General features: G+C 31.8%; 1 protein-coding gene across 1 annotated transcript; it reads left to right on the top strand.

Moving 5' to 3' along the window:
* The first annotated feature begins 329 nt into the window (after positions 1 to 329).
* Positions 330 to 3,108, top strand: LOC147015174 (uncharacterized). The gene is made up of 2 exons (XM_085849707.1): positions 330 to 1,561; positions 1,658 to 3,108. Exons 1-2 carry the CDS (start codon positions 1,448 to 1,450, stop codon positions 2,627 to 2,629), a joined length of 1,086 nt encoding a protein of 361 aa, XP_085705833.1. The 5' UTR covers positions 330 to 1,447; the 3' UTR covers positions 2,630 to 3,108.
* Positions 3,109 to 16,842: the final 13,734 nt, after the last annotated feature.

The raw sequence follows: 16,842 nt of genomic DNA, 5'->3' as shown, positions 1-16,842 counted from the left end.
ATATATATATATATATATGTATATATATATATATATATATATATATATATATATGTATATATATATATATATATATATATATATATATATATATATATATATATATATGTATATATATATATATATATATATATATATATATATATATATATATATATATATATATATATATATATATGTATATATGTGTAGATATATATATATATATATATATATATATATATATATATATATATATATATATGTAGGGTGAATATACTGATTCTGGCTCACTTTTCCCTATGTAAATGAATGGGGGATTTTCAGCGATTCCTATTTTTTTTCCCTAAAAATAAACCCCCTTTTTACCCCAAGGTATATTTATTTGTCTCCCCTTTTAACCTGGAGGTTGAACCTCATTGAATTGAACACCTGGGGGTTGAACAGCTCACTCATTGAACCTATAAAGATTTGTTCATTCTCAAATTCCTTCAATAGTTTAATTTTCTTTGCACAATAATCCCCATCTAAAATATTGAAAAACAAAACATTTGAATCTTTATATTTTTTAAGATACCCCTTTTGTGCCATTACGAAATGATAAACTTCTCTTAATGCTCTTGTTTGACCACCTCCTGAGCCACAGGTTATTTTTTTGTTAAGCCCCGCCCACTTTTGCTAAGCCCCGCCCACTTTTGCTAAGCCCCGCCCACTTTCCACAAGGTATTCAATAAGCCCCGCCCACTTTTCTTTAAGTCCCGCCCACTTTTGCTAAGCCCCGCCCACTTTCCACAAGGTATTCAATAAGCCCCGCCCACTTTTCTTTAAGCCCCGCCCACTTTTGCTAAGCTCCACCCACTTTTCGTGAGGTATTTTTTCTAAGCCACGCCCACTTTTTCTAAGCCCCGCCCACTTTGCGAAGCTCCGCCCACTTTTCATGAGGTATTTTTCTAAGCCACGCCCACTTTTATAAGCCCCGCCCACCTACTCTTACATCATTTCCAGTTCATCTCTGACTCACAAAGAAATCACAAGAAAATTCCAGCATGTTTCAGTTTCTATGGTTTCCATGTTATGAAATGGTTTCCAGCATGTTATGAAATTCCACCAGGGAATTTCCACAGGAAACCACACCCAACAGTCTTTCCCTATAAAAGCCTCATGCCCAGGCTCCATTTTAAACATTTTTTTGCTGGCAATGGTGTGCTGTGTGCTTGCCTGGAACTCTCAGACTTGTATGGAACTAAACCTTCAAGTTGATGAACTGGATTCAAACCTCTTATCTGTTGAGGTAAGATTTTTATTTTCCTATTTTTAGTTCCTTTTAAACATCGACTCGTTTAATAATTAAATAACTTAATTAATACATTATTATTTTCTCTCACAGGAAATTGTATCTGAAATACAAAATGAAAATACTGCTTTTGCTACAACTTGGGGGGAAATTGTTGGCTTGGTTGAAGACCTTATGAGCGACCAAGACCTTGAGTGGGATGACTTTGGGGTTCCTTGGAACTCTCTGACTTGTATGGAACTAAACCTTCAAGTTGATGAACTGGATTCAAACCTCTTATCCATTGAGGTAAGATTTTTATTTTCCTATTTTCAAACTTTGTTTGAAGCATACTCATTTAATAATTAAATAACTTAATTAATACATTATTATTTTCTCTCACAGGAAATTGTATCTGAAATACAAAATGAAAATACTGCTTTTGCTACAACTTGGAGCGATATTGTTGACTTGGTTGAAGACCTTATGAGCGACCAAGACCCACAGAACGAGTTCGTCCTTGATGATCCAACCAAAGAGTTATACCTTGGAGACCAGCAAAGTCCTGAAAAAGAGTTTTGCAACAATAGTACTCATTGTGAGTTATCAAGACAATACCCCCTGAACAAGTTATACCTTGATGAGCCAGAATACAAGTTTTACCTTGGAGACTCACAATTTTCAGACATTTTGAAAAATGGAGTTTTCCTTGATGATCCACAGTTATACTATGTGAGATCTATCACTGAAACCCATAAAAATTGGAAAAATGGAGATTTCCTTGATGATCCACAGTTATACTATGTGAGATCTATCACCGAAACCCATCAAAATTGGAAAAATGGAGATTTGCTTGATGATCCACAGTTATACTATGTGAGATCTATCACTGAAACCCATAAAAATTGGAAAAATGGAGATTTCCTTGATGATCCACAGTTATACTATGTGAGATCTATCACTGAAACCCACTATATTTCTGGAAATTGTGATTCTACCTTGGAGTCTTGGATAGATGGTTATATTTTTGGAGACTTGAAATGTGGGTTCTGGCTTGATAACTCACAATGTGATACATATCTTGGAAACTCAACAGGAATGTGGTTATACCTTGGAGACTTGGAAAGTTGGGTTTATTTTGAAGACTTGAAATGCTACCACTCTTTGGGATCTAAACCTATCAAGAAAGTTCTTATTCCCTCTTTCTACGTCATCAAACCTGAAAGCTTTAAAAGACAGAATTGGAAGAAGAGAAAAAAACATAAAAAATATACATTGTTCGTTCTGGGAAGAAAGTGCAGGCTTACTCCCCCTTTCTACGTCATCAAACCTGAAAGCCTTAAAAGACAGAATTGGAAGAAGAGAAAAAAACATTAAAAAAAATACATTGTTCGTTCTGGGAAGAAAGTGCAGGCTTACTCCCCCTTTCTACATCATCAAACCTGAAAGCCTTAAAAGACAGAATTGGAAGAAGAGAAAAAAAATATATATATATATAGGTGGAAATCTCATTTTGAAAAAGACATTGTGTTTGGCGAGGATTGAGTTGGGGTTGAGATTTTGAATGTGAGGGTTGGGGTTGAGATTTTGAATGTGAGGGTTGGGACACACACACACACACACACACACACACACACACACACACACACACACACACACACACACACACACACACACACACACACACACACACACACACACACACACACCAACAAAAAAAAGTTAAGCCTTGACTATTCAGTTGAGGATTCTGTGTTTGGGGTTCACAGATCTAAGAACGTCCCCCTTCACACACACACACACACACACACACACACACACACACACACACCCACACACACACACACACACACACACACACACACACACACACACACACACACACCAACAAACAAAAGTTAAGCCTTGACTATTCAGTTGAGGATTCTGTATTTGGGGTTCACAGATCTAAGAACGTCCCCCTTGACACACACACACACACACACACACACACACACACACACACACACACACACACACACACACACACACACACACACACACCAACAAACAAAAGTTAAGCCTTGACTATTCAGTTGAGGATTCTGTGTTTGGGGTTCACAGATCTAAGAACGTCCCCCTTGACACACATTATATACTGTAATACACCTCGGACTTGTTCCTCTAGTGTTCACAAAGGTGTATAGTCGGAGGGAGTGAAGGGACAACCCATTGCTCCCATGGATATTATCTGCTTAGTTTTGTCTTTTGTAATTCCTGTGAATAAAATGAACCTAAAATCTCTTCCCCTTCCAAATCATATATTTTATAAGTCCAAGGAACCGTATCTATTACATCAACAATTTTAAAAAGTTCTTTCATCCATCGTTCAGTAAAACCCTTTTCAAAATGAGATTTCCACCTATATATTCTTACGATATCACCAACTTTGAACTTAGGTTTTCTGACATTAATCTCTTTTTCATATTTTAATTTTGTAAATGTTTCTGATGGTTTCATATTTGTTGACGTGTGAATCGTGTCATTATACTTATCCACAATATCCTGAATAAAAGATGACCATTGTTGTGAACCGAGTTGTGTGAATTTTTTATATAGTCTCTCTTTTAAGGTACGATTAAAACGTTCAACAACAACTGCCTTCCCTTCATTAAAGGTACTGTATAAAGTAATACTGTTGTTTTTTAGAAAATTCATAAATGTCTTGTTATAAAACTCTCTACCCTCATCAGTCCACAATTTTTTAGGTTTTCTCTTACTTTTATTAAATATCTGTTGAAAAGCTAACATAAGAGTATTACCTGTTTTGTTTTTTAAAGGGACAACCCACACATATCTACTCCTCAAATCAATAACGGTTAAAGCATACTTGTACCCCTTATCATTATTGAGTTCAATCAAATCAGCAGACCAGATATAATCTACTTCCTTGGAATAAACTTTCCTTCTCTGAAACTTTGTGAATATTGGTTTATGTAATTCATCAGCTAATTGCTCTTCAGTCTTAATGGCATCATTAGAGCTTACAAGTTTTTTGAATTTCCAAGTCCAAGTTTCAATTTAGCACTGATCATCTTCTTCACAATGAACCAATCAACTTTTTCTCTCAAGGTTGGATTTTGTATCAGAGACAAATTATACAACATTTCTCCATCGGCTTCATGCTTTTCTTCCAACGTTGTGGTATTCCCATAATCAATATCGTGTCTCATGCACACTTCATCAACTCTATTGATAGGCTGACTCCAGGATTTAGGATTGTCTGCCTCATCTAATCTTTTATCCAAGTTTGTGCCTGGACCACAGAAAGAATACCCTGGTAGATGTAATTCCCCTGGTATTCCAGTAGTTGTAAATTTACTTCCTGATAAAAACTTTTGTATATCTCCTCCGAGTTTGTGTTTGGAGATAAATTGATTTTTTTTTTGAACCACACACCGAACATATACCTTTTTGTCTAACCCTGTTATTTTTACTTTTAATATATGAAATATTTTTAGTATTAGTTTTCTTTTTACATTTGAGACAATAACTCATTTATTTATGAGAAAAATTCCTGCAGAGTGCAAAAACCTTTTTAGTTTCCAACATGCACATTTGAATCTTAATTTTTAAAACATAAAGAATCCTTAGAAATGCCTTCACTCTCTCCTCCATTTATTTCAGAAAAAACTTGAATTAAAATGAATAGCTTTTCGATGCCAATAGTTTTGTCGAAAGTATTGCAAATAGACTTGTTAATTCTTTGTATTCCTCCTCGGTGGGTTGAGTTATTTTCTGTAATACCTCTATTCTTTTTTGAATCTCACTGGTTTCCATACTATAATATTTATTTATTCTCTCTCTTTCCTCCCTCTCTCTCTTCTCCTTTTCCTCCTTCTCTTTCTTCTCCCTCTCCTCCTTCTCCTTTTCCTCCTCTTCCCTCTCTTCTTCAACTCCTTCCTCATCCCTTACTATCCTTGAATCGCTTACACCCCATAAAATATTATACATATATTCATCAGGATTTCTTGTTATTCCTGTATCCAAAATAATTTTTTTACAACAGGAAACCAATAAAATTTCTTTTGAATTTCTAAAAGAGCCTTACCTTTTCTTAACTTTATAATTTTTTCATTATTTAACATTCTAATTAAATCTAAAGTTGTCGGTTTATCAACATCAGCATAATGCCAATCTTTTATTGAAAATACCTCATTCTTATGTTGTAGAACATATTTATTAAAATACCGAATACCCTTTTCTTGAAGGTATGCTTGGACACAGAAATGATAATTTTCTTGAAGCCTTCTTGCTGTCATTTATGTATTAGAAATATATGTTCGAATAATATTATGGCACGAAACACCTCCCCATCTTCCCAGAGTTAAATCATTTTGTATTTCCTTACTTATTATTTATAATCCTGTTTTTTCTGTTTTCATGAGATAAACAAGGGCAAAACCATTATTATATTTACCCTTATTAAATTCTTTTATTTGTTGTTTACTAATCGTGGCTCCACAAAACTCATTCTCGATCCCAAGTGGATAATATTCTTCCTTACGAGACTGATTTAATTGTTCCAGGTCTTCGAGGTTAATTTTAAATGACCAATTATACCCTAAATCATTCATATCATACCCCCATTGTTCTATTCTCATGCAAACGATACGCCCTTCTTTATAAAAATTTATTTTAATTCGAACTGTGAATTCTGTATGACCTGGAGATAATATCAACACTTCTGTATCTTTGGAATACACAGCCGTTTTATTTAAGGATATATATTGTGATAAATCGCTTAATCTCACCAAGTCATTCGCGTCAGTCGGGCTTGGATAATTTTTTAATTTATAAGCATTTTTCATGTTAATATTTTTGGTTATATTATATTTATGTCGTTCAGCCTGTGCCTTTGTGTAATAATTTGATAAATCAATATCCAGTTCTTGAGATACACCAAAGATAGAACCATCTTTACCAACATAAGTCATTTATATTAGATTAAAAATAACATCATAAAATTTTTTATTTTTGTTGAGTTGAAATAACACATATAGACATAATTGACCACAACACTTGGAATTTAATTCTTGGACTTGAAATGTTTGATAAACACCATTCTGTAAGAATTTTATGACTTCAACAGGTGGTGGAAGACCAAAACTATCAAAATAATATTTGTCTTGACGATTAAAAATACAAACCCAATGAGAACCGTTCCCATTATTATCTTCTAAGTTCATAATAATATTCTTTGTATGTTTCGGCACATTTGTTAATTCATCTCTCATACAAATAACCACATTATGAATTTTTAATTTCTTACAATATTTAACAAGTTGTAAATTTGATGTTGTATTCTTTCCAAATTTTTCCAACCACTCATCAATGCTCATTTATTTATTAGAAAGATATAATCCATTACCTCTTTTCGTTAATTTTACACCTGCTTGTGCAATAGAAGAAAGCATATCTCCAACTAACAATCTTGCTTTATCAGGCAGACCTTCAAGTTTTTCAGCAAAATCTACAATTACGCCACTTCCACTAATTTGTTTCTCCAACTCTTTGTTTTGTCTTTCCAATTCTTTTTGAGCCTGGAGTTGAGCCTTCCTTTCGTTGGCAGTTTTCACCGCTGTTGAAATACCACCCGTCAATGCTCCAACCGCACTTAAACCAGCAAATAAAGGAATTAGAAATGGGAGAAATCCTCCACTCGTCTCTCTTATTGAATATTTTTTCAACATTGGTTTTGTCATTTTAATTTTAAGTGAGCCAGTGTCATTCAAGATTTTAACCTGTTCTCTTGTGAGCAAAACATCAATTCTTACTGCTCCTTTTCTCTGAATTGTATTAACGTTAATCGTGCAAGGCCTTTGATTTTGAACACAAGATGATAGTTTATGAAGATTGATTTGATTAACATATACCCCAGTTGGTACTTTGCCACTCATTTATTTAACAAAAAATTATGTGAGACTAATCATCACACCATTATCTGTATTAATCTGCAATTCTGTTTCTTCCAAAAGCAAACAATATGTATCAACTTCTTCACTCTCTTCTCTTTCAATGTATAGGGAAGTATCCACTCGATTAGACTTTATAGTTTCCTTTTGCGCGCTCAGGTCAAACGCATAGATTGTATACAAACTTTTAAATGCTGTCATATCCAAAATAGGTTCTTTATTTCCATTACTTTCACACACCTTTTGGTAAGACTTGTATGCTTCAGCAAAATCATTTTTTTCCCAATTAATTTCCAATCTATCTCGTGGATAAAATGTTCCATCTGGAGAAACGCGAAGTTGTTTCACCTTAGCATTATCACTCAATGCATTATTCTTATCAGTCGCAGTATCACCATCTGGCTTTTTAAAAATGATCCACAGATATCGTGGCTTTCCTTCCAGAACACCCAAATTCCACGTGTAAGTAGTTTGGTTGAGTTTAACGTGTTGACATCTTCTTTTGAGGTATGATACACTGAGTGGTTTCTTTGAGTTAAGTCTTCGATTCAACATCTCTTCTGTTTTAAGATTAGGAGTATATTCACTGATATACCAACTCATCTCCTCAATTACAAATTTATTCTGTTCACCAAAAGCACTACCAACACCAAAAAGCAATCGATTTTCATTATCATTCCTCTGAAGTTGAAATCTAATTTTAAGACCATACAGAACTTTATCATGATCACAAAATCCAAATATACCTTTAAGAGGAACTGCCACAGTAAAACTATTTTCTGTTTTTCTATCATCATTATACATTCCTTTCCTTTGAGTATATCCAGGGTCTGTGTTTGTTCCCGTTGACATATCAGGAATAAAACCTTCGACAGACCCCTTTCCCATTCTATCACTGAATGTATAGAGTGTTAATTTTATCATTTCAGATACAGCAGAGACATAATCAACCGCTTCAACTTCTTGTGTTCCAATATACAAACGCACACTATCAAACATTTTCCAGAAGAAATCATTTACAAGTGTAGCGTTTGTGTTATTCCCAGCTTTAGTGAATTTAAATTTACACAACAAGAAACTTTCGGAGAGATTCAAATAGGTTTGTTGATTATTTATTTCAAAACTTTTTGTACCATTCGTATTCCAGTCTGTTCCAGTTATTGCATTTACCTTGAAGTAATCTTCTTTTTTAGTGGAGTTTGAGATAATAATAGTATCATCCAAATCATAGATACTATCAATTGCTTCCATACTTGTATTTATTTAGGAAAAAAGATGTTAAAACTTTTGAAACCCTGATCCAAGTATTTGAATTATTTTCTGTCGTTCTTGGGGGGACAACTGATTTTTGCCTTTCTTAATTTCTTTTATTGCTTGTAATTTATGAGATTCCTTCTGAGCATCTTTTATACTCTTTACAGCACCTGCTACATTTCCCACAGCAGAAGCAGTTGAACCAATTAGATCTTTATGTTTAAGAATAGTTGAACCAATACCCATTAGAGTATCAATTATCCCATCTCCTCTAAATTGATGTCCAACACCCCTTTGTCTCTTAGGTTTATAGTATCCTCTACCAAGATACATACCTTCACCCTTGTAGTATGGGGAAAGGAACATCCCATCCCCTGTAATTATTTTATATTTTCCCAACTCGTGTTTCCTCACAATAACCATCGTATTTATTTATTGAAAAACTTCACGTAGGTGAATTCTGATAGATATAACTTCTCCATTAAAAGAAATCACACGATTATCTTGGTCGGTTATCCTAAAATTTACTCTGTGTATGGTTTTTCCTGACACAGGGAGATAAACCAAATTTTTGGGTTCCATATTGAATTTATAACCAATTGGGGTTGAGTATGCGCTGAATGAAAATATTGTATTTGTTTTTTTCCATCATTATAAGCACCATCAATCAAATCACAGTGAATTAACACTGAATTTATTCCTGAGGATATTTGAATGACATTATCACTGTAAAACGTCCCATTAGTTTCAATCTTTTTGAGGAGAAACCCAATAACTCTCGAAATGAATTATCAATTGTGAAATCAACCTTGTAGTTATTTTTAACTTTAATCGTTGATTTTGAAGTATGTTTTTGAATGTTTATAACAATATTTTTTGGTTCATCACCCTGTTCTTTCATAAGACGAGCAATTTCGGAAGATATTTGAGAAATCTCATATGCTCCGGGTGAGACTGTTATCGTTTTGTATCCACTTCCGGGATTATAACTAAACTTGTCATTTTTATCAGTTATATTAAATAAGGTATTATAAGTTTCCATGGACAATAAAGATGCCTCATATTCTTTTGTTGTGTTAAGTTGTAGTGGGTATGGGAATGAAGATGTGTGGTCGCTTGTTGTGAAATTGAAACTAAGGATTGTGCTTCTCATCTTATTTAATATGAGATAAAATGTCTTTATATTGATATTTATTAATTATTTTCATGTTCATCAACTGGTCTAAAATGGCTGATGCTTCATTAAAACAATTGTTATTTCCAGCCTTCTTACTGCCTAACAACAATAACAGTCTATTAACTAATTGCGATGGGTCATTTGGAAGAAAACTAACACCTGAACCAAGGATACTTAAAGCCTGAATAATGTGTTTCTCCTTCTCATTCTTCCTACTTTTAACAGAAAGAATAACCTTATAATTTAGAGTGTTCATCAGATCAATATATACTCTATCATCATTATTTTCCATATTCAATGGTTTATCAATATACTTTGATTCATCCCTCACAGTTGAACCTTGTCTTCCATCTTTTGTGAGAAGAAACATTAATCTCGGAGTTAGCTTAACAGGGGGTTGAGCAGAACCTAAGAACCTTAATTCATCATTAAATATCAATACCTTTTCTTGAACAAGATGAAATATTGCTGGTTGTTCTGTTGGAATGAGTCCTGCTTTGGTTTTTGAATCCGCTGAATATTCATTGTTTTGAACAGCATTCACAATATAATCAGGGGGTTGATTAATCTCTTCCAGTTGTTGAAATAAACCTTCATTATCATATTCTAATTCTCCTAAATGCTCTAATTCTTCCTCCGTCATTTGACTGAAATCTTTTAACATTTGTAGCTTTCTGGGAGTATATTCTACTGTGGGAACTGTGGAAACATCTTTCATTTTTTCTTGGGAAGTTTTTAAAAGTGGTTTAAAAAATTTCTCTTGTTTTCTTTCAAATGCTTCTTCGCCCGTTAGTTTCTGTCTGCGTTTCTTCTTTATGTCTTCCTGTTGTTTTACAACTTTTGAAACCAACTCTTGATGTTCCTTAAATCTTCTTGCTCTTTCTTTTGCATCCATTTATTTATTGTAAAATATCATTTAATGAATTGTAAAGATCAACAGGGAAATTTTCCTTTTCTTCATCATTCAAGTAGATGTGTTCAAATAAATCCTTTTCTTTGAATATTTCATCAAATTCTTTATTAACATTAATGCGAGTTGTAATTTCTTCTTCACTAATACTTGCATCTCTGCTTTTCATACGTTTGCGTTGAGTTTCTTCATCAACATCAAAACCGAATGATAAAATCTTCACTCCACTCAGATGTTTAATAATTTGTCTCGTTCCTTCTGGATTAGTTTCTAATATCCCAACACCACCAGATTTTAGTTTCCTTAACTCACTCTTACAATGTGAATATTTTGTTGTACCAAGAGAAACCTCCTCAAACATTTGGCCTTCATTCCTCAATCGCATATGTTCCTCCACTGAAATATAGTGATAATCTTCACCTTTTACTTCTCCAGGTCTTATTGCTCTAGTTGTTGTTGATACAATGCGTATCACGGGGTGTTTTTTAAGTAAATTTACAATATTCTCATTTGTACTACACAAGAACCTTGATTTATGAAAGTTTTTTCCAGAAGCAGATTTACCCACAAGATTTATAATAATAGTTGTCATTTATATATGTAATTGTTTATAAAACAAAAATATATCCCTTAATATCTGATCTTGTTTCACAACAATATATTTATATTTTTCAGTCGTGTGCTTCATGTAATCCTCAAATTTCTTTTTACTACATAATGTAGAACAATTATCTCTCCAAAAATTATTGATATCTGTTGAATTTAACTTGAAGAAAATAAAAGTATTAGCATTGTTTCTGATGGAACGACGAGGAAGTTGAAAGTACGATTGACTAAGATAAATACAATTACAAGAAGAATGTCTCCCTCTTGTGTAGTAGCTGTCCATTACCGTTTGGTTTCTCTCATTAACACAATCATCAAAGATAACGAGGTTCTTTTTGATTTATCCAAATCTTGGGGAGACGGTATATCATCCGTATTATCACTAAGAATACAAGTTATAGGATTTGATTTCTTTTTACATCTCTGTGTATCACTAAATAGTTGAATTATATCTTCAATGTTATAATCATTTAGGTTTTTTTGACGTTTAAATAAACCGATTATATCTTCTTTTTGAAGACCAGCATTAAAACCTTGTGAGAGTAGTTGATACTCTGGTTGAAAACTCGACTTTGTGAAAATTATTAAATTATCATAATCTAAAAAGTTGGGAGTGAGGAGCATTTTTAAAAGTAAGCAGGTTTTTCCACATCCACTTGAACCAACTATGAGACATCTTAATGAATTTGGGAGATTTTTATGGTTGTTAAATTTTATCTTATTTTCCCAAATAGGTAAAAAATCATTCATTTATATATTTGGAAAACAGGTTATTTAATTTATTATTGGCTTTTTTAGAAACCCTATATTTTATCCTAAGTTCAGGTTTAATTTCAAGATAATCCATTATTTTATTTATACAATATCTTGTGTTGATATTTCCCTGAAAATTACATCCATGAATAATATACAACAACAATCCTTTGAACATTTCTCTTATACGTTCAGTTTCTTCCCTCGTAAGGAAAGGTGTGTTATCACCCTCATACTTTACATTCATTTCTCTAATCAATCTTGTAAAGTAATTCATTTTTGGTGTAAATCTAAAAGAATTATTTTCCTTTTTATATTTTTTATTATCATTAATTAGAAGATAATCACAGAATATACATTGTTTATAGGCTTTTGACTCTGTGTTTAATCCCCGTCTTTCACACGCAGGACAATTCTCAAATTTGTCATATGGAGAATCAGGAAAGTCTAGCATATTTATAAAGTAAAACTTTACTTAAACTGAAATTCATCTATACTTTCAGTTGTATATTACCATCGATATCGATATACTTTTTTTCATTATCAGATTCAACGACAACATTTTTTATATTAAAGGTAATTTTAAAATGATCGTTAATTACTATTGAACGAAATGTCATTTCACCTGATATATTAACATCCTTTATTTCATCAGGATTTACATCTTTAGGGTTGTTGAAAAAAATACAAATTTCTCCTTGCATATTACAGATGGTCTTATCTTTTCTTTCTAAAGCTTCATCCATAAGGTTTTTGTTTTTTGATACTTTTTCTTGTTTCATTGCTTTTTCTAGTTTTGAATATATTACTAGAAGGAGAGGAGAAACTTTTGTTAGAGATACTTTAATTGATGTTCTACCAGGTATACTAAAAGCCCTTCCACTGAAGGAAATTGAAGAACTCATGTTATTTACCATAATTGTTTTTATCCAATAGTTGTTATATTTATCTTTGTTCAATTTTACATCCTTGACATATTTCTCAGTATCTTTAACAAATGAAGAGATTGATTGAAACTTGTCTTTTGTGTCTTGAAACATTGTATTTATTAAGTGAAAAAGTTGGAGGATAAAATGGTTTTAAGCACAGATTCACCTGTAAAATAAACGAAATTTTCATCAAGAAAATTTTAGTTTAAGCAAAGATTTATTATATAAATATGGTGAATACAACATACTGCGATGTTTGTAATCACAAATATAAACATTATAGAAAACACCTCCGAACCAACAAACACACATTTAATCTGTTTCATCAAATATCTCCCCTTGAGTTGGAAAGAAAACATTGTGATATCTGTTCAAAGGATGTTTTGAAGAGTAGTTATAATAAACATCTTCAATCACAAAAACACAAGAAAAATGAGTTTAAAGTAAAGGGAGACTATTATATTGAAAACACTGATGGGGCATTTAAAGGGCATATAAAAATAAGGATTTTTCAATTTGGAGAACCCGGTCCATCATCAATAGCTGAATCTATTGAAATAGTGAAACCCGATATTGAAAAATTTATTAAAAAGACATTAAAAGAAATGAAAACTTTAAAGTTTTATATGGGAGTGAAAATGAATATGAAAAGACAAGATGAAGAACAAACTCCTTATATGAGAACAGATCTTCATTTTATAACATCATTTCAAGATTTTTTGAATAGTGGGGTTTATGAAGAACTATCAAGACAAGGGGAGGATGTTGATAATACAGTGGTAGGAAGTGGATTCAATATTAAAAAAATCATCTTTTTAGATATACACATTCTAAAATCAAACCCTCTTAAAGCTTCTTCTTATATTGAATTACCAAAAGAAATAAAACGAAAGAAGGCAGTTGTTAATATTAAGAACAATGATAATAAATGTTTTCTCTGGTCTGTTCTTGCTCACTTACATCCACCAAAATGTAATTCAGAAAGAGTAAAACAATATATGAAATATGAGAATACCTTGGACATTAAAGATTTTAAATTCCCAATGCCACTAACAGATATTCCTCAATTTGAGAAAAATAATAATCTTTCTATTAATGTATATGGATTAACGGATACAAACAAAGTTCAAATATTAAAAATTTCAAACAACTATAAAAATGAAGAAACACACATTGATCTTTTATATTTTAGTGTTGGAAAGAATTCACATTACACATACATCAATAATTTATCAAGATTAATCTCTTCTCAGGTATTCAGAACAGCAAACAAAATATATCCTTGTAAGCGATGTCTTAATTCATTTCATACAAAAGAACGATTAGAACAACATTCAAAATATTGTAGTAATCATAAATCAGCTGTAATTACAATGCCTAAACCTGGTGAAAAGATTTCTTTTGAAGATTATAATAAATCTATCATGCACCCATTTGTGATATATGCTGATTTTGAGTGTATCCTTAAAAAGATTAATACTGCTTCTCCTAATCCAAAAGAATCATATACAAATAAATATCAAAAACATATTCCTTGTGGTTTCTGTTATTATATCAAATCATCTGTTGGAGAAAAGTATAACAAACTTGAACATTATCGTGGAAAAAAAGCTTCACAAGAGTTTGTAAAACGATTAGAAAAGGATTGTATAAGACTCACTAAATTAATGAAAGAAACAAATGAACCGATGAAAGTAACCAAAGAAGAAAAATTAGAATTTAGAAAGAACAATATCTGTCATATTTGTGAGGGGGAAATTAAGGAGTCTAAAGTTAGGGATCATTGACATCTTACTGGTAAATATAGAGGTCCCGCTCATTCCTGTTGTAATCTTAATTATAAATTACCTTCTTTTATTCCAGTCTTTCTTCACAACAGCGCCAACTATGATACACATCTATTTATAAATGAACTTTCAAAAACACCAGGGAATATTTCTGCCATAACAAACACAAGTCAAAAGTATATTTCATTTACAAAAATGATATTCACAAAACCTTTAACTCGTATTAGGTTTCTAGATTCTTACAAGTTTATGGGAACACCACTAGCCGACCTCGCATCAAATCTAAGCTCCACGGACTCTTTTCCAAATCTTAATTCATTCTTTCCAAAAGAGGAAATTCTCACTAAAGAGGAAATTCAGATTAAAGAGAGAATTCAAAGTAAAGAGGAAATTCTAATTAATGAAGAAATTCCAACTGAAGATGAAATTCTAATTATAAAGAAAATTCGAACAATGAATGAAATTCTAACTAAAGAGGAAATTCTGATTAAAGATGAAATTCTGATTAAAGAAGGAATTCTTACGAGAGAGGAAATTCAAACAAGGAATGAAATTCAAAGTAAAGAGAAAGTTCTTACAAGTAAGGGAATTTATCCTTATGATTATATGGATTCATTTATGAGATTTAAAGAAACACAACTTCCATCAAAAGAAAGTTTCTATAATAACCTTTATGAAGAAGAGATAAGTGATAAGGAATATAAACACGCACAAGAAATATGGAAATTATTTAAGATAAAGAACCTTGGAGAATATCATGATTTATATCTAAAAACAGATGTTTTATTGTTAGCTGATGTGTTTGAAGCTTTTAGATCACTCTGTCATAATAAAAATTGTTATGGATTAGACCCTGCCCACTATTTCACAGCTCCTGGTTTAGCTTGGAGTGCAATGTTGAAAATGACAAAACAAGATATAGATTTAATCAGTGATGTTGATATGCTTTTGATGATTGAGAAATCCAAGAGAGGTGGAATATCACAAGTATGTTCAAAAAGATATGCTAAAGCAAATAATAAATATCTTCCAAATTATGATAGTGAAAAAGATAGTAATTATTTGATGTATTTTGATGCTAATAATTTGTATGGATGGGCAATGTCTCAATCTCTGCCTTATGGTAAATTGGAGTGGGTGGAAGAAAAGGATTATGAAAAGGCTTTGATGAATATTGTTATTTCTTCTCAAGAGGAATTGAATGACGAAGAAGAAGGTTATTATTTTGAAGTTGATTTGAGGTACCCGAGTGATCTTCATAATAAGCATAAAGATCTTCCTTTTGCATGTGAGAAAGAAACCCCAAAGAAAGAATGGTTAAGTGATTATCATAAAAGTTTTAATATTAAAGGTAAATCAACAGAAAAGTTATTAACAACATTCTATGATAAAGAGGGATATGTTTTACATCAGAGAAGCTTAAAACAGTTTTTGAGAGAAGGATTGAGAGTAGCTAAAATTCATAGAGTTTTAAAATTTAAACAAAGTCCTTGGGTGAAAAAGTATATTCAATTCAATACAGATATGAGAGCAAATACAAAAGTAAAATTTGAAGGGGACTTTTATAAATTAATGAATAATGCTGTATTTGGAAAGACTATGGAAAATGTTAGAAACAGGCAAAACATTAGATTCGCAACATCTTGGAAAGAAGCTTCGAGATTGATAAATAAACCAAGTTTTGAGAGAGAAGAGGTTTTTTCAGAGAACTTTTCTGCAATTCATATGAAAAAGGAAAGTATTGTAATGGATAAACCAATTTATATTGGAACAGCAGTTCTTGATTTATCAAAGATATTGATGTATGATTATTTGTATAATGACTTAAAGAAAGAGTATGGTGAAAATGTTTCATTGTTGTATATGGACACTGATAGTTTTATCCTAGATATAAAAACTGATGATGTTTATGAAGATATGAAGAAAAATATTGGAGTATATGATACAAGTAATTTCAGCAAGAAGAGTGAATTATTTTCCAAAAAGAATGAAAAGGTTATTGGTAAGTTTAAGGATGAGTTGGGTGGAAAAGTAATGAGTGAGTTTATTGTATTGAGAGCAAAGGCATATGCTTATAAGTATGGTGATCAGATTGATAAGAGGTTAAAGGGAATAAAGAAATATGTAATAAAGAAATCAATAACTTTTAGAAATTATTATAATTGTTTGATGAATAAGAAAGAAGAATATAGGAAAATGAATACAATAAGAAGTTATAAA

This window comes from Eptatretus burgeri, chromosome 12 (genome assembly GCF_056783735.1).
Source record: "Eptatretus burgeri isolate ZD-2024b chromosome 12, Ebu_testis_v1, whole genome shotgun sequence".
In the NCBI taxonomy this organism is placed as follows: Eukaryota; Metazoa; Chordata; class Myxini; order Myxiniformes; family Myxinidae; genus Eptatretus; species Eptatretus burgeri.
The sequence above is the reverse complement of the archived record's forward strand: the minus strand, read 5'-3'. Positions and strand labels throughout refer to the sequence as shown.

Coding starts and splice junctions, on each gene's coding strand:
- LOC147015174 (XM_085849707.1), top strand. CDS start 1,448: ATGAGCGACCAAGACCTTGAGTGGGATGACTTTGGGGTTCCTTGGAAC. Junction 1,562..1,657: donor CAAACCTCTTATCCATTGAG/GTAAGATTTTTA, acceptor TTTCTCTCACAG/GAAATTGTATCTGAAATACA.